This window comes from Mus caroli, unplaced genomic scaffold (assembly GCF_978045245.1).
Source record: "Mus caroli unplaced genomic scaffold, Mus_caroli_1 scaffold_17, whole genome shotgun sequence".
In the NCBI taxonomy this organism is placed as follows: domain Eukaryota; kingdom Metazoa; phylum Chordata; class Mammalia; order Rodentia; family Muridae; genus Mus; species Mus caroli.
In genome coordinates, this window is record NW_028227272.1 from 18,804,452 (window position 1) to 18,831,301 (window position 26,850).

Here is a 26,850-nt window from a genome sequence, read left to right on the forward strand (position 1 = left end):
TTGTAAAAAGCAGGTGTTTAGCCAAACATTAGCTCCTTATATAGAATAAGCAGGCACGTCTATTTCATCAGAATACAAATGTGCTTTTGTCCGTAATAAATGCTAAAATTACACATATATACCAAATAATTATTTTAAAACAGCTTTCTTTATGATTTAGTTTTAGAAAATATTTTATTTCTATATTAGTTTTATATAACTATACATCTGGGGGTGTTTGAAATATTCACAGGCTGACTCCCTGGGAGCCCACAGGCCACTCTGGTTAGAAAAACAGGTAGACTAACACCAGCTCTTCACCTTGCCCTCAGCTGCTCCAAATCCAATCGTGCAGTCTCATCCCTGGCTCTACACCTGCTGCTGAGGGCTCCCCTTCCCCTCCTGCCCCCCTCTCCAGGGACTACACAGATCTTCCCCTCCTGACCTCCCTCCCCTCAGCTCCAGCAGGCATGTCCCAGGATCCCTCAGGCCAGGCCAGCCAGGGAAGCAGGGGGACTAACTGCAGATCTTTGCCTCTCCCTCCATCCCTACAAGTCCACTCCCTGCCACCCCATCTCATCCCCAGCTCTGCAGCAGAAACTGCTAACCAAGCAAGTGAAAAGCTGTATGATTAAAAATGTCAAGTCACTGAGGAAGGAAATTGAAGACATCAGGAGATCTTGGAAGATCTCCCATGCTTGGGATCTTCAGATTCAGTGCAATCTTCATCAAAATTACAACACAATTCTTTGAAGTTCTTATTAGGACAATTTTTAGCTTCCTATGGAAACACACACACACACACACCTATGATGAGGATGAAAGCTAGACATGGAGGCACACACCTTTACTCCTAGTACTTGGGAGGCAGAGGCAGGCAGATCTCTGAGTTCAAGGCCAGCCTGGTCTAGAGATTGAGTTCCAGGACAGCCAGGGCTACACACAAAAAGCAGAATACCTAAAATCCAAATATCTGATTAATAAAAGAACTGCTGGAGGTATCACCATCCCTAACTTCAGGCTTTACTACAGAGCTATAGTAACAAAACAGTATGGTGTTGGCACAAAACCAGACGCACATCAGTCAAAGGAATCGAAGTGAAGACCAGGACGTAAGTACATACACCCATGGAGACCTGGATTTGATAAAGAGGCCAGAAATGCACACTGGAGAAAAAAGACAGTATCTTCAACAAATGGTGCTGGTCAACCCCGATATCTGCATGTAGAAGAATGCAAATAAATCCATATGTACTAACTTGCATAAAATTAACTCCAAATAAATCAAAAACCTCAATATAAAACACTGAACCTGATATAAGATAAAGTGGAGAACAGCCTGCACTCACGGACACATGTTGTGGATTAGGTCTAATGCTGCTTGTATTATGTTAATTGGTCCCCAAAACTGCAGGAGAATCCTGGTGTCCCTACATCCCTAGTCCCTATGTAAGATGCTGAGGGGCCCTGCCCCCAGTTGGTTTTTATTGGTAAATAAAGTTACCAGTGGCCAATGGCTGAGCAGGGAGACAGAGGCGGGACTTTAAGATTACTGGAGGAAGGAACAGGAAGAGAGATAGCTGCCACGCTGGGAAAGGATTAGAAGCCATGTTAAGGTGTGCTGGACAGAGAACCTAGCTGTCATGTAGGTGCTGGGGAACTCAGCCCGAGAGGGCTGCAGGTCTGGGCCCAGGACAGCCAAGATGGAATATAGGTTTTTGTAAATAATGATTCAGGAATATTGGAGGGGAGAGTGTTAGCCACGTGGAGATTTGGAAGTGGCCCTGTTTAAGGCATATTAAAATATAAAGACTGTGTGTGTGTGTGTGTGTGTGTGTGTGTGTGTGTGTGTGTGTGTGTGTATCTTCCATTCGGGAACCCAGAACACATCCCCGGGGTCGATTTGAGTCATGGCGGAAGTCAGTTTACCTCAAGATCCAGCTACACCACTCTAAGGCATATACCCAAAGGACACTTCGTCCTACCTCAAGGACACTTGCTCAACTGTGTACACTGCTCCTCTATACATAATAGTCAGAAATTTGAAACAACCTACATGTTTCTCAATACAAGAATGGGTAAAGAAAACATGGTACATTTTGTACAATAAAGTATTACTTGGCTGATAAAACAAAATAACATCATGGAATTTGCAAGCAAATGGAACTAGAAAGAAATCACGCTGAGTAACAAAATTCCAGAAGCAGAAAGACAACTATGGCATGTATTCACTTATACGTGGATATTGGTTGTTAAGTGATGATAACCAAGCTTCAGTCCATAGAGCCACAGAGGTTAGGTACAGAAAAAAAGAACAAAGCAACAGATAGATCTCATTAGGAAAGGGAAATAAAGTAGATAGGTATGGATGGAGAGGGCTGGAACGGGAGGATCAAGTGGAGAAGGGGAGGGGAGAGAGGGATGAAGGAGGGAATACAGGGAAAGACAGCTAAAATAAATTAAACATATTATCAAAAAAAGGAAGAAAGAAGAAGAAAGGAAGAAAAGAGAGAAGGAAGGAGAGAGAGAGAGAAAGGAGGGAAGGAGGGAGGGAGCAATGTTCACAGGCAATGGCCTGTGAACAGTAGGCTCAAGAAAGCCAGCGTAGGAGTTAGGGAAGCAGAAAACCGGCCTGAGTAGGGCCACAAGCCTCTTCGGGTCTGACCAGCACCTGGGTAGCTGGAGCGCAGGGTCGGCTGACACTCGCCAGCTACCCACAACACCCGCCACAGGATCTTGAGACTTCTGGTGAGTGGAACACAGCTTCTGCTCCAGTCCAATCACGCGGGACCTGAGACTGCTTTGGTTGGGGAGGCAGAAATCCGGCCTGAGTAGGGCCACAAGCCTCTTCCGGTCTGAACAGCACCGGGGTAGCTAGAGCTCAGGGTCTGCTGACACCCACCAGCTACCCACGACACCCGCCACAGGATTTTGAGACTTCTGGTGAGTGGAACACAGAGTCTGCTCCAATCCTTAAACAGTGACAACAATAACAACTAATCCCAGAGATTACCAGATGGCGAAAGGTAAACGTAAGAATCTTACTAACAGAAACCAAGACCACTCACCATCATCAGAACCCAGCACTCCCACTTCGCCCAGTCCAGGGCACCCCAACACACCGGAAAAGCTAGACCCAGTTCTAAAAGCATATCTCACGATGATGGTAGAGGACATCAAGAAGGACTTTAATAACACACTTAAAGAAATACAAAAGAACACTGGTAAACAGGTAGAAGACATTAAAGAGGAAGCACAAAAATCCCTTAAAGAATTGCAGGAGAACACTGCTAAACAGGTAGAAGACATTAAAGAAGAAGTACAAAAATCCCTTAAAGAATTGCAGGAGAACACTGCTAAACAGGTAGAAGACATTAAAGAGGAAGCACAAAAATCCCTTAAAGAATTGCAGGAGAACACTGATAAACAGGTAGAAGACATTAAAGAGGAAGCACAAAAATCCATTAAAGAATTGCAGGAAAACCAGACCAAACAGGTGATGGAAATGAATAAAACCATACAAGACCTAAAAAGGGAAGTAGAAACAATGAAGAAAATACAAATTGAGGCAACACTGGAGATAGAAACACTAGGAAAGAAATCTGGAACCATAAATACGAGCATCAGCAACAGAATACAAGAGATGGAAGAGAGAATCTCAGGTGCAGAAGACTCCATAGAGAACATCGGCATGACAATCAAAGAAAATACAAAATCCAAAAAGATCCTAACTCAAAATATCCAGGAAATCCAGGACAAAATGAGAAGACCAAACCTACGGATAATAGGAGTAGATGAGAATGAAGATTTTCAACTCAAAGGACCAGCAAATATATTCAACAAAATTATAGAAGAAAACTTCCCAAACCTAAAGAAAGAGATGCCCATGAACATACAAGAAGCTTACAGAACTCCAAATAGACTAGACCAGAAAAGAAATTCCTTCCGACATATAATAATCAGAACAACAAATGCACTAAATAAAGATAGAATACTAAAAGCAGTAAGGGAAAAAGGTCAAGTAACATAAAAGGCAAGCCTATCAGAATTACACCGGATTTTTCACCAGAGACTATGAAAGCCAGAAGGGCCTGGACAGATGTTATACAGAAACTAAGAGAACACAATTTCCAGCCCAGGCTACTATACCCAGCCAAACTCTCAACTACCATAGATGGAGAAACCAAAGTATTCCACGATAAAACCAAATTCACACATTATCTTTCCACGAATCCAGCACTTCAAAGGATAATAACAGAAAAAAACCAATACAAGGACGGAAACCACGTCCTAGAAAAAGCAAGAAGGTAATCCCTCAACAAACCTAAAAGAAGACAGCCACAAAAACAGAACACCAACTCTAACAACAAAAATAAAAGGAAGCAACAATTACGTCTCCCTAATATCTCTTAATATCAATGGACTCAACTCCCCAATAAAAAGACATAGACTAACAGGCTGGCTACAGAAACAGGACCCAACACTTTGCTGCTTACAGGAAACTCATCTCAGAGAAAAAGATAGACACTACCTCAGAATGAAAGGCTGGAAAACAATTTTCCAAGCAAATGGTAGGAAGAAACAAGCTGGAGTAGCCATTATAATATCTGATAAGATTGACTTCCAACCCAAAGTCATCAAAAAAGACAAGGAAGGGCACTTCATTCTCATCAAAGGTAAAATCCTCCAAGAGGAACTATCAATTCTGAATATCTATGCTCCAAATAAAAGGGCAGCCTCATTCATTAAAGATACTTTAGTAAAGTTCAAAGCACACATTGCACCTCACACAATAATAGTGGGAGACTTCAACACACCACTTTCACCAATGGACAGATCATGGAAACAGAAACTAAACAGGGACACAGTGAAACTAACAGAGGTTATGAAACAAATGGATCTGACAGATATCTACAGAACATTTTATCCTAAAACGAAAGGATATACCTTCTTCTCAGCACCTCACGGTACCTTCTCCAAAATTGACCACATAATTGGTCACAAAACAAGCCTCAATATATACAAAAATATTGAAATTGTCCCATGCACCCTATCAGATCACCATGGACTAAGACTGATCTTCAATAACAAAATAAATAATAGAAAGCCAACACACACGTGGAAACTAAACAACACTCTTCTCAATGATACCTTGGTCAAGGAAGGAATAAAGAAAGAAATTAAGGACTTTCTGGAGTTTAATGAAAATGAAGCCACAACATATCCAAACTTATGGGACACACTGAAAGCATTTCTAAGAGGAAAACTCATAGCTCTGAGTGCCTCCAAAAAGAAACTAGAGAGAGCACACATTAGCAGCTTGACAACACACCTAAAAGCTCTAGAACGAAAGGAAGCAAATTCACCCAAGAGGAGTAGACGGCAAGAAATAATCAAACTCAGGGGTGAAATCAACCAAGTGGAAACAAGAAGAACAATTCAAAGAATCAACCAATCGAGGAGCTGGTTCTTTGAGAAAATCAACAAGATAGATAAACCCTTAGCCAGACTCACTAGAGGGCACAGGGACAGCATTCCAATTAACAAAATCAGAAATGAAAAGGGAGACATAACAACAGACCCTGAAGAAATCCAAAACACCATCAGATCCTTCTACCAAAGGCTATACTCAACAAAACTGGAGATCCTGGATGAAATGGACAAGTTTCTAGACAGATACCAGGTACCAAAGTTAAATCAAGATCAGGTTAATGATCTAAACAGTCCCATATCCCCTAAAGAAATAGAAGCAGTCATTAATAGTCTCCCAACCAAGAAAAGCCCAGGACCAGATGGGTTTAGTGCAGAGTTCTATCAAACCTTCAAAGAAGAACTAATCCCAGTTCTTCACAAACTATTCCACAAAATAGAATCAGAAGGTACTCTACCCAACTCATTCTATGAAGCCACAATTACTCTGATACCTAAACCACATAAAGACCCAACAAAAATAGAGAACTTCAGACCAATTTCCCTTATGAATATTGATGCAAAAATCCTCAATAAAGTTCTCGCTAACCGAATTCAAGAACACATCAAAACAATCATCCATCCTGACCAAGTAGGATTCATCCCAGGGATGCAAGGATGGTTCAATATACGGAAATCCATCAATGTAATCCAGTATATAAACAAACTCAAAGACAAAAACCACATGATCATCTCGTTAGATGCTGAAAAAGCATTTGACAAAATCCAACACCCATTCATGATAAAAGTCTTGGAAAGATCAGGAATTCAAGGCCCATACCTAACCATGATAAAAGCAATATACAGCAAACCAGTAGCCAACATCAAAGTAAATGGTGAGAAGCTGGAAGCAATCCCACTAAAATCAGGGACTAGACAAGGCTGCCCACTCTCTCCCTACCTATTCAACATTGTACTTGAAGTCCTAGCCAGAGCAATTAGACAACAAAAGGAGATCAAGGGGATACAAATCGGAAAAGAAGAAGTCAAAATATCGCTTTTTGCAGATGATATGATAGTATACATAAGTGACCCTAAAAATTCCACCAGAGAACTCCTAAGTCTGATAAATAGCACTCGGGAGGCAGAGGCAGGCGGATTTCTGAGTTCGAGGCCAGCTTGGTCTACAAAGTGAGTTCCAGGACAGCCAGAGCTACACAGAGAAACCCTGTCTCGAAAAACCACAAAAAAAAAAAAAAAAAAATTAACTCAAGCAAGTCAATGGCCTTTCTGTACACAAAGGATAAACAAGCAGAGAAGGAAATTAGGGAAACAACACCCTTCTCAATAGTCACAAACAATATAAAATACCTTGGCGTGACTCTAACTAAGGAAGTGAAAGATCTGTATGACAAGAACTTCAAGTCCCTGAAGAAAGAAATTAAAGAAGATCTCAGAAGATGGAAAAACCTCCCATGCTCATGGATTGGCAGGATCAACATTGTAAAAATGGCTATCTTGCCAAAAGCAATCTACAGATTCAATGCAATCCCCATCAAAATTCCAACTCAATTCTTCAACGAATTGGAAAGGGCAATCTGCAAATTCATCTGGAACAACAAAAAACCTAGGATAGCAAAAACTCTTCTCAAGGATAAAAGAACCTCTGGAGGAATCACCATGCCTGACCTAAAGCTGTACTACAGAGCAATTGTGATAAAAACTGCATGGTACTGGTATAACGACAGACAAGTAGACCAATGGAACAGAATTGAAGACCCTGAGATCAACCCACATACCTATGGTCACTTGATCTTTGACAAGGGAGCAAAAACCTTCCAGTGGAAAAAAGACAGCATTTTCAACAAATGGTGCTAGCACAACTGGCGGTTATCATGTAGAAGAATGCGAATTGATCCATTCCTATCTCCTTGTACCAAGGTCAAATCTAAGTGGATTAAGGAACTCCACATAAAACCAGAGACACTGAAACTTATAGAGGAGAAAGTAGGGAAAAGCCTCGAAGATATGGGTACAGGGGAAAAATTCCTGAATAGAACAGCAAAGGCTTGCACTGTAAGATCGAGAATCGATAAATGGGACCTCATAAAGTTGCAAAGCTTCTGCAAGGCGAAAGACACCGTCAATAAGACAAAAAGACCACCAACAGATTGGGAAAGGATCTTTACCTATCCTAAATCAGACAGGGGACTAATATCCAATATATATAAGGAACTCAAGAAGGTGGACTCCAGAAAATCAAATAACCCCGTTAAAAAATGGGGCTCAGAAATGAACAAAGAATTCTCACCTGAGGAATACCGAATGGCAGAGAAGCACCTGAAAAAAATGTTCAACATCCTTAATCATCAGGGAAATGCAAATCAAAACAACCCTGAGATTCCACCTCACACCAGTCAGAATGGCTAAGATCAAAAATTCAGGTGACAGCAGATGCTGGCGAGGATGTGGAGAAAGAGGAACACTCCTTCATTGTTGGTGGGATTGCAAGCTGGTACAACCACTCTGGAAATCACTTTGGCGGTTCCTCAGAAAATTGGACATATTACTACCAGAGGATCCAGCAATACCTCTCCTGGGCATATATCCAGAAGATGCTCCAACCGGTAAGAAGGACACATGCTCCACTATGTTCATAGCAGCCTTATTTATAATAGCCAGAAGCTGGAAAGAACCCAGATGCCCCTCAACAGAGGAATGGATACAGAAATTATGGTACATTTACACAATGGAGTACTACTCAGCTATTAAAAAGAATGAATTTATGAAATTCCTAGCCAAATGGATGGACCTGGAGGGCATCATCTTGAGTGAAGTAACACAATCACAAAAGAACTCACACAATATGTATTCATTGATAAGTGGATATTAGCCCAAAACTTAGGATACCCAAGATATAAGATACAATTTGATAAACGCATGAAACTCAAGAAGAATGAAGACCAAAGTGTGGACACTGTGCACCTTCTTAGAATTGGGAACAAAACACCCAGGGAAGGAGTTACAGAGACAAAGTTCGTAGCTGTGATGAAAGGATGGACCATTTAGAGACTGCTGTATCCAGGGATCCGTCCCATAATCAGCTTCTAAACGCTGACACCATTGCATACACTAGCAAGATTTTGCTGAAAGGACCCAAATATAGCTGTCTCTTGTGAGACGATGCCGGGGCCTAGCAAACACAGGAGTGGATGTTCACAGTCAGCTATTGGATGTATCACAGGGCTCCCAATGGAGAAGCTAGAGAAGGAGCTAAAGGGATCTGCAACCCTATTGTTGGAACAACATGATGTACTAACCAGAACCCTGGAGCTCTTGTCTCTAGCTGCATATGTATCGAAAGATGGCCTAGTCGGCCATCAATGGAAAGAGAGGCCCATTGGACTTGCAAACTTTATATGCCCCAATATAGGGGAATGCCAGGGCCAAAAGAATGGGAATGGGTGGGTAGGGAAGTGGGGGGCGCTATGGGGGACTTTTGGGATAGTATTGGAAATGTAATTGAGGAAAATATGTAATAAAAATAAAAAAAAAAAAAAAAAAGAAAATGTGGTACATTTACACAATGGAGTACTACTCAGCTATTAAAAGGAATGAATTTATGAAATTCCTAGGCAAATGGATGGATCTGGAGGGCATCATTCTGAGTGAGGTAACATATTCACAAAGGAACTCACACAATATGTACTCACTGATAAGTGGATATTACCCCAAAAACTTAGGATACCCAAGATATAAGATACAATTTGTTAAACGCATGAAACTCAAGAAGAACAAAGACCAAAGTGTGGACACTGTGCCCCTTCTTGGAATTGGGAACAAAACACCCATGGAAAGAGTTACAGAGATAAAGTTTGGAGCTGTGAAGAAAGGATGGACCATCTAAAGACTGCCATATCCAGGGATCCATCCCATAATCAGCTTCCAAATGCTGACACCATTGCATACACTAGCAAGATTTTACTGAAAGGACCCAGATATAGCTGTCTCTTGTGAGACAATGCCGGGGCCTAGCAAACACAGAAGTGGATGCTCACAGTCAGCTATTGGATGGATCACAGGGCCCCCAATGGAGGAGCTAGAGAAAATACCCAAGGAGCTAAAGGGAACTGCAACCCCATAGGTGGATCATTATTATGAACTAACCAATACCCCAGAGCTCTTGACTCTAGCTGCATTTGTATCAAAAGATGGCCTAGTAGGCCATCACTGGAAAGAGAGGCCCATTGGACTTGCCAACTTTATATGCCCCAGTACAGGGGAATGCCAGGGCCAAGGGGTGGGGGTGGGTGGGTGGGGGACTGGGGGGGGGGAGTGTATGGGGGACTTTTTGGATAGCATTGGAAATGTAATTGAGGAAATTACCTAATTAAAAAAAAAAAAAAAAAAAGAAAGCCAGCGTAGGTCAAAACTGATTCATGTACAGAATGCACCGGTTTGTCCCTGACTCCAGCTTCCCTGTCTTCTTTAGAGACAATTTCCTGGAGGAGTGCAGTGATGACAGTGACTGTCCTGGGATGCTGGCACACTGGCTTAGCCTTACTTCAGTCCTAATAACCTAGACGGTGGGTGTGATTGGCTGGCTCCATTTACCAAGCTGGGTTGTGACACTCAGAAGGGAGAAGAAACTTGACTGAGGTCACACAACTGTTACAGACAGAAGCTGTGTGGCTCTCGGGCCCTTTTAGCTCCATAGCTTTATCTTGCACAACCCTCATTTTCCAGGAAGCATCCAGAAAGCTGAGACTCTGTCCTCTCCAGAATGCCAGGGTCAGACAGCACACCCAACACTGTTACTACTCACTGCAGTATGGCTTTGTCTCAGCTGTGTCGAAGAACGCCTTTGTCATCGGAGGATCTCTGTCCCATAAGTACTCTTTCCAGTTGTCAGCATAGTAGCCTACAAAACAAGCCAGAAATACCAACCTGCATTATACAGACATGAAAGCCACAGAGGAAGCCAAAACAGTTTCTTACGTTTGCAACAGCTCCCCCTGACTCCCTCCCAGTCCCCACCACAGTGCCTAGAGGCTGAGAAGGGCCATGGAGAACATCCTGTCCGTGCTCGTCCCTCTTGCTGGCTGTCCCCATCCTAAGAACTGGGGTGCAGGATGACCCTACCATAACTTCTCCCCTTACTGTATTCTTGGTAGCTAGGCAGGGAACCAGAGCAGCACACACTGGTCATGTGGATAGATTCCAGCAATGCCTTCCTTCATTTTCAACATTAAGCCAGATTGGGACCCATACTTAAAACAGCATCGCTACTGCAGAGCAATGGTGTCTTGTTAGTCTTATTCAGAAAATAGGACCCAGAGTCGTCTTATGCATGCACTCTTCACCCCACACAATGCACATGGCTCACTCTCGCACTCTCTTCTCTTCTCTTCTCTTCTCTTCTCTTCTCTTCTCTTCTCTTCTCTTCTCTTCTCTTCTCTTCTCTTCTCTTCTCTCCTCTCCTCTCCTCTCCTCTCCTCTCCTCTCCTCTCCTCTCCTCCTCTCTCTCTCTCTCTCTCTCTCTCTCTCTCTCTCTCTCTCTCTCTCTCTCTCTCTCCCTCTCTCCCCTCTCCCTCCCTCTCCCTCCCCATCCTCTTCCCTCCCTCCCTCCTTCTTCTCCCTCCCCCTCCCCCCTCCCCCTCCTTCCCTCCCTCCCTCCCTCCCTCTCTCCCTTCTTCCTGCTGGAAATCATGTCAGGGCCTGAAGCATGCAAGGCAGGCAATCTACTACTAAGCTATATTCAGAGTCCTTCTGTTTTATGTTTTATTTTGATACAAAGTCTTGCTAAGTTCCTCGGGCTGGCCTTGAACCCATTGTGGAGTTTTTTTGTTTTTTAATATAGTTTTGGAGACAGGACCTGCCTCAGCCTTGCTCTGCAAATGCCTGGATTATAGGCCTGTCAGGGTCTAACTGGCCCCAGGGTTTCCTTGAAGAATTAAAATGGAGCTATTTAAGTGCACGGGACCCAGGCTGGATGTGCAATCGTGTCTCTGAGCAGATGAATGTCTTCCACCAGACCAATGCCTGAAGGAGACAAGACTGAACGCTGCCCAGTGAAGCCTCTTTCTGTATATCAGGAAAATGTCTCTTCATCGCCCACCAATCCTGAAGTCCTGACCACCTATAATATCTCCTCTACTTCTATGGCAAACACCTCAGTGGTGTCTACAGTGCCCTGTGTGTGGATGCAGGAGCTGGAGTGTAGAGGGGTAACATTCATAGACACAACCTGTTGAAAGGGATCAGTCTGCAAGGCTCAGCCCTGGGCCTGGTCTCTGGCTCACTGTGGACTTCCCCTTGCAGAGAGGTGTGTGCACAGAGTGGGTGCTCCTGTCCCCATAGCAACAGGTGCTACAAAGCCTAGGTAGGCTTGCAAACCGTCTAGGCTAGGTGTTTTCTCTTTCTCCTTCTTTCTCCTTCTCCTTCCTTTTTCTTCCTCTTCCTCCTCTTTCTCTTCTTCCTCTTCTTCATCTTCTTTTCCTCCTCTTCCTTCAAGTGGAATCCCATGTAGATTGTTCTAACACTAGGTGGATGGTAACTGTAGTTTGTTTTGGCTTTGGTGTGTTTGTGTGTGTGTATGCGCTTGCTTGTGTGTGCCTGGTATTTTAATGTTTTTGAAAAAGAAGGTTTCTCTCTTTGGTCCAGACTAGCCACAGACTCGATCATTCCTGCTGAGCTGTAACGCCCTATCCTAATACACTCTGTAATTCATGACTACAGTAGTTTCAGAGAACAAATTGGCTAAGGAAAAGTTGGTTATGATGTTTAGCATGTAGTACACACTTAGAATACCTGCTACTCTGGAGATTGTGTTCAAGGTCGTGGCTGGCCTGCGCTACAACGTAAACTCAACCTAAGCTAAATAGCAAGACCTTATGTCAAATAATAACTAAATAAACCTGGCTGTGTAAAACTTTAGTAAAACAACTTGAGACAAGTTTTCAGAGAGCAAAACATGACTCTGGGAACTGAAGACAATTAACCGTCCATTAGAGATGGGAACTTTGTGGGCTTACCTACACGGGGACATGGCACAATTTGTCCAGCGCCACAGCTGACACACTTGCCGTTCCTATAATCCCGATAGGAGTCGCAGGGATAGGCCGTGATGGAGCAGTTATTTTGCAGGGATGCAAGGTACAGGTAGACGGACATCTGGTGGTCACACTTGAAATATTTTATACCTTGATTATAAAGGAACCAAGAGCAGTTGCAGCGTTTACCAGAAAAGCACATTTCACATTTTATACAAACGCCACCACGTTTGACCACACCTCCTGAATGCCACGCACTGCACAGAACTCACTGCACAGAATTCCCTGCAAGCTTCCATGTACTCAGCTCCACTTAATCCTCTGAGAACCACAGACGGATTCACTATGGCCAGTGCACGGTGCAGAGTAAATCTTATAAAGGTGGCTGTCAGAACAAAGGCAAACCTGGGGGTGCGGGGCTAGAGAGGATGCTTCAGGGTGCTTGCTGCTCTTCCATAACCCCAGTTCAGTTTCAGCACACACGCTGGCAGCTCACAAGTGCCTGTAACTCTAGCTTCAGGGGATCCAATGTCCTATTTTAGCCTCCACAGACACTCATGCACAAATGCTCACACAAACACGTTTACTTTAAAAAGAAGGAGGTGTGGAGAGCTGACAGTGCTTGCTTAGTATGCACAGGACTCTAAATTCAATCTCCAGCATCACTAAAAGGGAAGGCTGCAGAGATGGCTCCATACAAGCGTGAACACCCGGGTTTGGATCATCACTGCACATGTAAAAGCCAGCACCATGGGTCTGTGACCCTGGCCCTGGAGATGCAGAGACAAGTGGCTCCCGGGGGTTTGCTGGACAGCCATTCTAGCTTAGACAGGGAGCTCTGTGTTCAATGAGAGACTCTTCCTCAAAAACCATGGGGAAATGACCAAAGAAACCATCCTCTGGCCTCTACACATACACACATGGGCACATGGACTCGTGGGGAAATCACTCCCACCCATGCACATAGATTCGTATAGTACCATCCAATGTTTGAGCAACATTCAGGATCACTTCCAAAAACTGCTGACTTAGAGGAAGCTCAGGAGTTGGGACCACTCCTTGCTCTCAACACACCTGTGAATCTGAAGAACTTCAAAGCCCTGGTCTAATTGGTAAGGTTGCTTCACAAACTAAGTAACTACTGTGTCCGCTACTCAGGTTGACAACTGAATTCATGGGCAGTGCTAGTCAAAAGGTCACCAAAAGGTGATTTTCCATCAAAATCATTATCCAAAGAACAACTCAGGGCTAGCAAGATGACTGAACAGGCGAAGACTCTTGTCATCAAGGCTGATGGCTTGAGTTCCAACACTGGGTCCCACATGGTGGAAAGAGATAATTGAGCTCTACAAGCTATTTTTCTAACGTCTGGGCACACATGACCACACACATACATAGAAATCTAAATTAGTCATTATTAATTTTTTTCCTTATCTGTTATTTAGAGGGATAGTGAAACAAAACTGGCCTTGGTCATGGATTTGCCTTATTATTTGGGAAATTGTTAACAGAAACAAAATTTGAAAGGTCAATGTAAAGAGCCATTATTAAATATCCACTCTGATAAACCTATTTTGTTACATAACCCCTCACCCCTGTACATAATCCTCGGTTGTTCAAGACAGGATCTCAATGTGTTATCCAAACTAGCCCCAACCCCATAGTCCTCCTGCCTCTGCCTCTTGAGTGCAAGAATCCCAGGAGTATACTAACACATCTGGCCAGCTTGTGAGCTCCCCAAAAAACTGACCATTCCCCATTAAATATCAACATTAGTTCTCATCAAGAACAACTTTCTAGGGCTGGAGAGTTGTCTCAGTGGCTAACAGCACTTAACTGTTCTTGCCAAGGACCTGAGTTTAGTTCCTAACACCCATGGCAGGCAACTCATAACTGCCTGCACCTCCAGCTCGGGGGGATCTGTCCCCCTCTGAGGAACACACACACACACACACACACACACAAATAAAATTTTAAGGGCTGGAGAGATGACTCAGCGGTTAAGAGCACTGATTGCTCTTCCAGAGGTCCTGAGTTCAATTCCCAGCAACCACATAGTGGCTCACAACCATCTGTAATGGGATCTGATGCCCTCTTCGGGTGTGTCTGAAGACAGCTACAATGTACTCATATACATAAAATAAATAAATAAATAAATAAATAAATCTTTAAGCAATACATGCAGTTTTAAAAAAATAAAATAAATTTTTTTTTAAATTAAAAAAATATATTTTTCTCTTCTTTCTAGAATAACTGTAGTTCCTTTGTAAATGAGGACTGGGCCTATTTTGTTCACTGTTGTAGACTCTAGAAGGCTACCAGGAGTGTGCGTCTACTAGGATCTGGTAGATGGTGAGAAAGCACAATTTACACTGCTCTGCGGAGTGCTAGAACCTGTCCCTGCCACTGGCGGCACTGATAACACCAGCAACTCCAAAGGTCAAGGACCAAAGAGAAGTTCTTACCATGGCCGCAGTGCTCACTCACTGTCAAAGGTGGAAAGGGACTTCTGGGTAAGACAGCAGACTAGAGCAGCCTCTGTGTGGCTCACTGAAGGAGGAGACAGGATAAGAAAAACAGACCCCAGGCTTGGGCATGGTGGCACACACCTGTAATCCTAACACTTGGGAGGTGGAGGCAGGAGGGTCAGGAGTTCAAGGTCACCCTCAGCTACATAGTGAGTTGGAGCCCAACCTGAGCTGCAAGAGGATAAAAGACACAGGAAAAGTTTCAAAGAGAGAAGGGTTGTCAGGAACTCAGACAAGTGTGGACACAAGATGAAGGACTCTCTGAAACAGTGTCAAGCTGGCCAGGCAGTGGTGGCACATATCTTTAATCCCAGCACTTGGGAGGCAGAGGCCAGTGGATCTCTGAGTTCGAGGCCAGCCTGGTCTACAGAGCTAGTTCCAGGACAGCCACGGCTACACAGAGAAACCCTGTCTCCAAAAACAAAACCAAACAAACAAACAAACAAAAATAACAACAAAAAGAATGATGCTAAGCTGTCTCCATGTTCAGTGAGAAAATCCCTAGGATACCAGGAATCATTGAGAACAATTCTTGCAGGAATGGGAAGGGGTGAGAAAGGGGAATGGGGTGAGAGGGAATTTTTTTTTTTAAAGATTTATTTATTTATTTATTATATGTAAGTACACTGTAGCTGTCTTCAGACACTCCAGAGGAGAGCGCCAGATCTCGTTACAGATGGTTGTGAGCCACCATGTGGTTGCTGGGATTTGAACTCTGGACCTTCGGAAGAGCAGTCGGGTGCTCTTACCCACTGAGCCATCTCTCCAGCCCCGAGAGGGAAATTTTTAATTGTGTAACTGGACGAAGCCATCAAACAAACAATATAAAAAATTTAAAGTAAACTTGATAAAACTATGACTGTGTGAGATTTGAGGTAACATATAGCTATGTTCCTAAGCCTTGGTCATTGTGTTTGACTTCATAATAAACTATCTTGCATGGTGATGCCGACATATGCTCTAATCCCAGTACTCAGGAGGCAAGAGGCAGACAGATCTCTGAGTTCAGGCCAGCCTGGTCTACATGGAGAAACCCTGTCTCGAAAATTATAAAATTTTATTATATAAACAAAAAGACCCTATCTCTTACTCTCTCTGAGTGAGAGCTTAGTTATTCATTGACAAGGATTGCCTCGAGTTCAGGCCAGCCTGGGGTATACCATAAATACCAGGGTTACCAGGGCAGTGAGGCCTCAGAGCCAAGTCCTTGGCTAAGACAGAAACAAAAGAAGGGGGGGAACGAGGTGGAAGGAAGAGACTGAAGAGCTGGCTCAGTGATAGTTAAAAAAAAAAAAAAAAAAACAAAAAAAAAACAACCTCTTGCTCTTCCAGAGGACCCAGGTTCAGTTCCCAGCTGAGGACTGCCTGTGATGCAGCTCCAGGGGATGCGACCCCTCTGGTCTGCTCAGGCACCTGCTCCTGCAGACACACACACACTCACACTCATACACATAAAGATGATTATTGTGGGATTTTGGTTTTTTTGGTTTTTGGCTTTTTGTTTTGTTTTGTTTTGTTTTGTTTTGTTTTGTTTTAAGAAAAGGGCTGAGCCTGGGTTTTAAGTCCTGTGAGGCCTCTCTGGAATTGGCCTGAAGCGGGCATGAACAGGCAGCAGCTGCGAGAAGAAAGGTATGCTAAGACTGAAGACCTCAGAAACATGTGGCCCGGTAGGTGGCGACAAGGGTAGATGTGCTGGGTTCCAGCAATTCTTCCCATTTCCAAAGTGAAATCTGAAGCCAGAAAAGCAGATTAAATATTAAAGGGAGAAGAAAGCTGGATGCTTGTGGCTCAGCCTGGGGAGAGGTACACTCAGAGAATCCTCAGGGATTAGTGGCCATTGAAAGGTTAGCGTCTCAGCTGGAGTCTCAGAATACAGAGGGGAAGAATTTCACAGAAGCCAGGCTTAGTGGAGCCTAGCACTGAGACTTTGGGGAAGACGGAGCTGAGAGAAAGTTCTCGAACTCAACCTCCCCACCAGCAAAACCATGGGTACAGAGACTGAGGATGCGGATTAGTGTGAAGCTCGAGGAGGTGGAAGCAGAAAAGATGCCCCATGGGGCATGTGTCTTTGTGGGGAAGGGTGATCCATTCACTGGAGAGAGAGAAAAGGGGCCAGGGGACAACCCAGATGACAAAGTGCTTGTCTGCAAGCAAGAGGACCTGACAGAGATCCCAGAGCCCACTTTTAAAAAGAGCCAGGCTTGAGGGCTAGAGAGATGGCTCAGTGATTAAGAACACTAGCTGCTCTTCCAGAGGGCCAGGATTCAATCCCCAGTACCCACAGGGGCAGGTCACACCTGCTTGTAACTCCAGTTCCAGGGATCTGACACCTTCACACAGAAATGTATGCAGGCAAAAATACCAATGCACACACAATAAAAAATTTTTAAAAATGAAAACATTTAAATATCATAATAATTTAAAATACCATTAAAACATCCTAAAAATAGGCTTGGTGGCATGCACTTATAATCCCAGCACTTGAAAGGCAGAGCCAGGCAGATTTCCAGGATTCACTGGCCAGCCTACCTAAGCAGAGAGCCCCAGAGTAGTGAGAGACTTATCTCCAAATCAAGGGGTGGATCTGGTGAGGAGGTTTGCTGAAGAAAAGAGCCTGCTTCACAAGCCTGAGGCAGTGAGGCAGCCTACAGCAGGCTGAGGGTCAGAGACAGGGGGATTGCCAAGAAACTCACAAGCCAGCTAGCCTAGGATGCGGAGTGCAGCACATTACCTCAAAAACAAGCATGTGTTAGTCTGTTAGTGTATGTGCACACTGAAGTGTTCACATACTCAAGTGTACAGGCTCCTGGAGGTCAGAGGACAATGGGCATCCTGCTCTACCATTCTTCACCTATTCCACAGAGGAGACAGGGTCTCTCACTGAATATGGCCCTAGGCTGGCAGCCACAGGGAGTTCAGGTGCTCCTGTCTCTCTGCCATGCACACCTTGTTTAGGTGGGTGACATCTGAGCTCAGGTCCTTGTGCTGTTCTCAAGCCCTGAGACGGACCGACCTTGTTCTAGAGCTTTTCAAGATGATTTTCCTTTCCTAGCAGCAGTGAGGTATAAATTAGAGCAGTTAGGGAGGCTGGGATTAGAGTTCTGTCTCTCGGCTCACCTTTATGTTGCCCTCCAACTCCCTATTTTTGATTTGTGATCTATATTCCTATTATGTTATAAAATATTATTTTATATTATAAAATACTAATTTTTAAAGATTTATTTATTTATCTACTACGTATACAATGTTCTGTCTGCATGTATGCCTGCACGCCAGAAGAGGGCATCAGATCTCATTATAGATGGTTGTGAGCCACCATGTGATTACTAGGAATTGAACTCAAGCCAGGCAGTGGTGGCCCACGCCTTTAATCCCAGCACTTGAGGCAGGTGGATTTCTGAGTTCTAGGCCAGCCTGGTCTACAGAGTGAGTTCCAGGACAGTCAGGGCTACACAGAGAAAAACCCTGTCTCGAAAAAAAAAAAGTAAGAAAAGGAATTGAACTCAAGACCTCAGGAAAAGCAGGCATCTCTCCAGCTCTACAAAATATTATTTTAAAATATTAAAATATTAATTTGAAATGTATTTTAAAACATTTAAATATATTTTAAAATATAATATCATAAATTTATTTATTTATATTTTATTATATATTATATAGAGATATATAATATAAATATATTTTATACAAAATTTCTTTAAATATAATTAAATTTATATTAATAATAATATATAATCTAACAATAATATAATTATAATATAATATATTTTAAATATAAATAAATTTATATAATATATAATATACAAATTTATATAAATTTGCTATAAACATATAATATATTATACATTTCTATTATATTATAAAATATTGTATATTTTTTCAAGCTGATTTTTATTTAAAGTGCCCTATTGACAACAGGTAATTTATTGGTTGGTTTTTTCCTTGTTTGTTGTTTTGATTTATTTTGTTTTGTTTTTATGACAGAGCCTCTTGGCTGGGATTGAACTCCTGATCCTCCTGCCTCCACCCCCACCCCCCAAATCCTGCTATCAGATATTTTGATATTCCTTTCCAAACTACTGTCTTACAAATGATAACAGATGACACCTACCTCCAAATATTGTCTTGGGGCAACCGGGTTGATCCAGTCCTCCATTCGGGTAGAAGTCTATGTGTCCTAGGGCTTCCTTGTAGCCTAGTGCTAAAAGAGAACACACTCACTTGGAGCTTGGGACTGTGCACATCTTGACGTCACCTGCCTGCAGGGTTAGCCAGGGGCTGGGGTGTGGTTGTTATCATGGCCCCTACTCTATTTAAATGTCTTGCCCAAAGCTGTCACACATTACAGTCACATCTACACCAGGGCTGACTGAGCACAAAAATGTTGACAGTCTGAATCCCCCTGTGTCCAGAGACAAGTGGCTCTGGGCATGGGGCCACTACAGATCTGACAAGGCGACCAGTTTCTTCTTTACGTTTAGTCAGAGCTCTCCGAAAGCCAGGAGACTCTTCTTGCATTGGGTAAATCTTCACACAATGAACTATGAAATGATTCATTTTTACTTAGGTAAAATCTTAAAATGCTTGGATCTCATCTGGAGAAATGGCTCCATGGTTAAGAGTACTGTCTACTCTAGCTGAGAGCTCAGCTATGTTCCCAGCACCCACATGGTAGCTCACAACCACCTGTAACTCCAGTCTCAGGCCACCAGGCACACACAGACATACATGCAGGTAAAACACCCATATTCATAAAAATAAAAGAATAAAAATTTTGAACCTAAGACAGGTGTGGTGGCTCACACCTAAACTACCAGCACTTAGGAGGCTTAGGCAGGATGACTGCCACAAACGAGCTCGAAGCCAGCTTGGGCTAAAGAGTGAGTGAGACCTTGTCTCAAACAGAGTGGCATCTAGGATGGTAAGATTTAAAAAGGAAATATTTTTTAAAGTGGGCACCTAGAAATGCAAAAACTTTATTTTCTCTAGCCATATAAACCCTCAAATGATTAGAAAATGCTCTATTAAAAGGTTACCATAGAACCAGCTGTGGTCTAAGACCAGAAGGTTGACAGACAGCTTATAATCAGCTGGGATACATAGCAAGAGTCTTAGAAAAAATAAAAGTAAAGGTTTACATATATATGTATATGTTATGTGCAGTATATTGTAGCAATCATCATAATAGTTTTCCTATTTTGAGATGCTGTGTGTCAGCTGGGTGTCTTACACGCTCTTCCGTTTCCATAAAGTCTGCCACACAGCCATGGGGAAGTTAGTAGAAGTAACTTAGAGGCGGGCAGGGGCTGGTAGACTTCAGGTTTGGCTCAGCATCACTAAAGAACAAAACTGAGGATCTGCCTCACTGCGCCGCTTGTATTCTTCCCTTCAAAATTCACTTCTCAAGAATAAAAAACAGAATTGTTTTATTCTGTCCATCTTAAAGCGGATCTTAAGCAAGGAACTATTTTTCAAATGTTATGGTAATGATGCAGCTGTCCACAGAAAGCCATTTTCCCCAGAGATAAACAGTCACTACTTGTCACACAGGCGTGCCCATGATACAGGGTCAGAGGTAATTTTAAAAAATATGTGTGTAGTGTCCGTGTGTGTTTTTGTACACATGTACCAGCGTGAACTTGGTGGTGTGAGGACAACCTCCTTGCATCAGATGGATTCCAGTGACCAAACTCAGGTGGTCAGGTTCAGTGGCAGCCAGCACCCTTCCTGGCTGAGCCACCTCAGGCTGACTTGTTGGTCTTTGTTTCCTGGTGCTGGGGCATGCCACACAAACACTACCATTGAGCTACATCCTCCGTCCTGGGTCCTCGATTTGTTTGCTAGTTTTTCCATAAAGAGGAAGCACCGTTAAATGAGCACTCTGCTGCCGCAACCCTCCTTCCCAAGTTCCCAGTTGGCTCCTCCTGAGACATTTGGATACAGCAGACATTTATCCTTTTTATTTTCTCAGCCATAGTCTTGCTATGCAGCCTTGTCACCCGACCATGAACATCACCCCAAGACCCCACATGTACCAAATGACAGATAGGAACCCAGCACGTCGAAAGGCGAGCCTGGGAGATCCACCAAAAGCCAGGAGGAGGCCAGGGGTGCCTTGAATCACATCCCAGGGAAATAAGAGAAAGACACGACTACCCTGGAAACTAAGTGTCACAAAGCAAATCCGCAGTGGCGGCAGGGTGGGGGTTGGGTGGGGGCAACGACTGAATGTCTTGGGGCCACTAAAGCGCAAAGACAGGAGTATTACCGTCAGTGTCGGAGTGGATGACGTCCACGAACAGCGCGTCGCTGGGGTCTAATCTCTCCTCAGGAGGTCTCCCGTTGAATAAAGGGCCTGCAGGGTCAAGACCTAAAAGAAAAGCAGAGCAGCTTGGCGGTCCCACGCCGTGAGTCACTGCTCTTTGCATCCCTCCGGGGAGGCTGCAGGGCATGCTTGAGTGAGTAATCGCTAGCATCATCCCATCATGCAGTCAGGACTCCTGTCCACAGCCTGTAGCTTTTTCCCACAGTGTTACTCTGACAGAGGCTGTTACCCTGAGAACAGCTCCAGGAGGAGGCCCGGTTGGGGAAAGAGCCCCGCAGCAGGGAGTCGGCTTAGAAAAACCCTGGCAAAACCCTCAGAGAGAGGAAAAGAAAGGTAGGGCTAGGAATTAAACCCAGGAACTTACCTTCTACATAAAGCTACACCCAGCTACATCCCCAGCCCTTAACTAAGTTCCATCATATCACTCAAACCAGCCTGAATTAGCTATGTAGCCCAGGCTAGCCTCTAATTGGATTTTCATCTGCCTCAGTCTCCTGTGTGTCGGGATTAAAGAATGGCTTTCATCACTTCTCTGATCTTCCCCATTCTAGGGACTTCAGAAGCCGCACTTGGCTCAGCTTTCATTCACTTACTAACTAGTTTGAACCAGATCACAAAGCCAGGTTGGCCAGTAAGATTCCATCCTACAGGTGACTTCCTCTGAGGCCCAGGGGGGTTTCAACCATCCTGGCCAGAGTCTAGCCCTCCATCTGCTCTGGTCTCTCAGTCTCTCAATTCACCAGGAAGCTGTGAGATTCTCTGGAGAGACTAGGTTTGGAAAAGCACTGTATCACACTGTCATCGGCAAATCAAGCACATCCCATAATGCCTGAACTGATTCTTAGTTTTAGTCAGGGTGAACGGGGCTTCATTTCCACAGTCGTGAAACACCTGGCAAATCACGCTTGAGATTCTAGAACCACAACACGAACTCTGACAAAGTCCCCACTTACCAGAGCCCTGTACAGAGTGCTTTAAGGTAACTTCTTTGGAAGGAACCTATGAACATCATCATATGTTTAAATTTTTTTTTCTTGTTTTAGGTGCTAGAGGTTAAACCCCGGACCTCGTGCATGCGAATCATGTGCTCCCTAATCCCTCTGGATGCTTTTCTGAGGACATCTCCCCTTCCCGTGTTCCATGCACAATCCAGAGGCAGCGTCTGTGGTTCTGTTTCCTATTTTCTTCTCTCCCAGAGTCCTTGTGATTCCTTGAAACATCTCTCTTTTCCTTGTCCCTCCACCCCCCAGCTTTCTTCTTCTGTCCTCTCCAACTGAAACTGGTGTGGGAGGGCGTGAGGTAACTCCTAGTCACTCAAGACCAACAGGTGGCCTCAACACAACAGGCCCCAACACAGTAGGAAAAAACTCCACAGCCTTGGAAAGAATTTACCCAGAAACCTCCCCCTCTTCTCATCAGACAACACCAACTACTTTCGGGCCAGAAAATATAAATAGTAGGTGCTCTGGCTTAGAGCCTTCTGTAGATCTAGATAAAATATTTAGACCAGGGAGGGCACTGAGAGCGGTGGAAGCTATCCACATACTAGCACGTATAAAATGGAGGGAAAAGTGTGGTTCAGAACCTGAATCCATATTTGCAGTTAAAAGTTTCTAGCAGTCACCTAACTCGTGTGTGTGTGTGTGTGTGTGTGTGTGTGTGTGTGTGTTGCATGCATGTGCATATGCATCTTAGCAAATGTATGGGCACATATGTGTGTGCATATGGAGTCCAGAGGTCAACTCTGGGTGTCAGCTTGCTCTAACAATCCTCTCTCTCTCTCCCACCCCAATGCTGGGATCACAGCTGAGTCACACTGGTGACAAACTCTGGTCCTCACACTTGCATGACAAGTGCTTTTATCTGCTGAGACATTTCCCAGCCTAAAATGTTCTTAAAACAAATGGGAATTGATTTAAGAACAAGGACTATGGGGCTGGAGAGATACCTCAGCAAGATGCTGTTCTTTCAGAGGACCTGGGTTTAATTGCCAGGACACAACCTGAAGATCTGCTGCTGTCTTCTGGCCTCTGCAGGCACCTGCACATACGTGGCACGCATGCACACACACACACACACAAAACTAAATTTTTTTTTTTGAAGAATACAAGGCTGGGGATATAGCTCAGATCACAGAGTGCTTGCCTTGCATGCAGTGATGTCCTGGGTTCAGTTCCCAGCACACACAAAAAATATTAAATTAAAAATTTAAATTTTAGCCAGGTACAGTAGCACGTACCTTTAATCCCAGCACTTGGGAAACAGAGTAAGGTGAATCTCTGTGAGTTTGAGGCCAGCCTGGTTTACAAAATGTGTTCTGGGACAGCCAGGGCTGTTACACAAAGAAATCAAAAAAGAAAAAAAACAATTTAGTTTTAAAAATTATATACTTGCCGGGCATGGTGGTGCACGCCTTTAATCCCAGCACTCTGGAGGCAGAGGCAGGCAGATTTCTGAGTTCGAGGCCAGCCTGGTCTACAGAGTGAGTTCCAGGACAGCCAAGGCTACACAGAGAAACCCTGTCTCAAAAAACAAAAAACAAAACACAAAACAAAACAAAAAAAACCCTAATCTGGGCTTCAGAACTACATCTTGTTTCAAGAAGATAAAACAAGACAAAACTGGATCATTGATGGCTCAGTAGGTAAAGGCTCTTGACACCAAGCCTGACAACCTGCGTTCAATCCCAGGACCTACAGGGAGTAAGGAGAGACCCGATTCCTGTAAATTGTCCTCTAACTTTCATATGCTTAGTGTGCCACACCCCACACATATATACACATACAAAATATATAGAACAAAAATTTAAAAAATAAAAATATTTTATATTTTAATTAAAATTATTTAATATCTAAATATAAAAAGATAAAATAGTACTCAAAAATTAAAAATAAACAAAACAAAACCAGCCAGGTATGGTAGATCACACTTGTAACCCCAGCACTTAGGAGTCTGAGGCAGGAGGATTGGCATAAACTTAACGCCAGTCTGAGTTTAGTGAGTTTCTAGGTCAGCCTGGGCTACAGAGTAAAACCCTGCTTCAACACAACGCAAACAAACAATTCATCTTGTTTAACCAGCATATCTAAAAATTGTTGTGCCAATACATTCACTAATAAATGTGAGATTTGATTCTCTTTCTTTTTTCCTCTTTCTGAACCTTCGTCTTCAAAAGCCAGTGCTTATGTTGCGCCAACAGCCCATCTCAGTTTGCACTGGCTTCAAGAGTCCAGTGGCTACAGGGACCTAACAGCTACTGTATTGTTTCTCAAAGGGCTATCTATGGTCAGACTGCCTGCATCTTCTAGTTGAAAATTTAGGCTCCTTATCTTGGAAGCAACTCATGGCAGCATCTGGGCTTGGCATCCATAAGATTCTGGATTCATCCCAGCACCAAACATATGAAGGAATGGAGGGAGGAAGGGAGGGAGGGAGGGAGGGTGGGAGGGGAGGAAGCTAATGAAAAGTCAAACCAATACCTGTCTCCTATACCTGGAGAAGAGAAGCAGAAGAGAGGAAACTGACAAAGAGTCAGCAGGGTGAAGGGTCAAACAGGTGCTGAGCTGACCTACCCTGGTCTCAGGAAATAACAATGACTTGTGTCCAATCACAAACAATACAGTAACTGTTAGGTCCCTGTAGCCCCCGGACACTTGAAATGAAGCCAGTGTGAACTGAGATGGGCTGTAGGTGCAAAATAAGCATTGGCTTTTGAAGAGGAAGGTTCAGAAGGAAGAAAAAAGAAAGAATAGTGAATGTGACAGATCACATTCCACCCCGTGACCCAGTGAGCACAACCAAGCAAGAACACTGGGACTCAGAATTCTCCCAATACAGCTGGGACTAAATTTGAGACTCGGAGATGGTGAGGAGAGAACTGGGGGCATTCACGGAGGTAGACAATTGATTTGTGGTCAGGAAGTTGAGTCCAGGTCTGGGGGTAGGTCACATGGGCTAGAGTAGCAGAAAGCCTGGTTTGGGAAATTTCAGTAATTAGAGTCTAGGAACGCTGCAGTACACGTGGTCAGGAGGGCACAGGGGAGAACGTAGCATTTGGGTAGAACGAAACTCTTGGCTTAAGGGTACATCTGGTCCATTTCTTCCTAGCTCTGTGATCAGTGACCTCTAATTGGCAGTGACATTAGTTACTACCAAGGAAATCAGAAATCCGCATAGAAACCAGCAATTGTATAAGCAGCCACGTATACACACAGCATGGGGAAGATACCGTCCCCTCTATCAGAAAGGGATTTCTAGGGTGGGGCAAACCCAAGCCTCTGTCCTTCTAAGTGAGAGTCCCTCTCTCTCTCAATCTCTCTCTCTCTCTCTCTCTCTCTCTCTCTCTCTCTCTCTCTCATATAGACACTGCTTTTAAAATATATAGTGATAATAATACATTCTGAACTTTTAAAACTACTTTGGTTTCCTAGAAAGGTAGAGAAATTAGATAATTAAGGTAGCCTTGGCTTTGGGGAAAAGTAAGAAAAAAGAATCCAAGACAAACCCGGGGAAGCCATGCCAGCAAGTTGGGTGCAGGGAAAGGGATTTGGGGTGAGAGGTTACCACCCCCCTATATGGGTTCGGAGTTGTTTACATTTCCTCCCCTCCTACACACTTCTGTCTTACAGTCTCCCTAAACTTAAAAGCCTGTGCATGAAGACGAATCCAGGGAAAGGTGAATGATAACCTCCTGAAAGCTGGAGCCCACCCTCAGGCCTGGGAAGAGCTGTGGAAAATTCCTCAGCTCTAGACAAGAGATCCAGAACGAGTCTTTGTTCTTTAGGGTTTGGCCTCAAATCTGGTCTTTTCAATCATGTTTGCTAGAAAGCTGATATTTAGCCATGAATTTCCCGTCTCCTTTTCTGTCCATGAGTCTACAGTCATGCCTGGTGAGTTGCACTCTGGGCACAGATAGATCCCCATGAGATATTGGTAGGGGGTTACCATAAGAAAAATAAGGTCACCACCAAGCTTTTCTGTGACATACACAGTTTGCAAAATGTTCTACGTGGGCTAAGGTCAATATTGCCTGTGTGGTGGCGCTCTCCCGGAGAGCACCTGCCCAGGAGAGACCTCTGATATCCGACAGGAACCTTACCTGTGATTCTCCCCAGCTTCCCCTCATACGACTCGCCAACAAATCCAGCTATGTGAGCTCCTAGGCTTACTCCAATCATGTAAATGTTGTCCAGAGAAGCTCCTTTGGCCTAGAAGTTCATTAATAAATTGTAAGAGTTCAAGAAATTGACCACACTTGCCGAGATTTCTTGCTTACTTTGGAGGAATATTCCCAAGTGCTTTATATCTACTCTCACTTGGGCTATTTTGTGTGGGGGTAGATATGCATGCATATCTATACATTTATTAGTAGAGGTCAGAGGTCAAAGAGTCAGGTGTCAGGCTGGAGGGATAGCTCAGTGGCTAGGAACACTTTTTACTCTTGCAGAGGAGCCAGGTTCGATTCTCTACAACCACTTAGCAGCTCACAACTGTATGTAATTCAGTTCCAGGGGCTCCAATGCCGCCTTCTAATTTTTGTAGGCACCAACACATGCGT

The 26,850-nt window shown here is 43.8% G+C and overlaps 1 protein-coding gene across 1 annotated transcript in view; it reads right to left on the reverse strand.

Moving 5' to 3' along the window:
- The window catches only part of Liph (lipase H), a 47,194-nt gene that overhangs the window by 7,158 nt on the left and 13,186 nt on the right, over positions 1–26,850 (reverse strand). The window contains exons 3-7 of the mRNA XM_021185114.2: positions 26,392–26,500; positions 21,237–21,338; positions 19,080–19,169; positions 12,423–12,590; positions 10,214–10,309 (exon numbers count right to left, since the gene is read on the reverse strand). Coding sequence (XP_021040773.2) covers positions 10,214–10,309; positions 12,423–12,590; positions 19,080–19,169; positions 21,237–21,338; positions 26,392–26,500 — 565 coding nt within the window. The remainder of the gene's footprint in view (positions 1–10,213; positions 10,310–12,422; positions 12,591–19,079; positions 19,170–21,236; positions 21,339–26,391; positions 26,501–26,850) is intronic.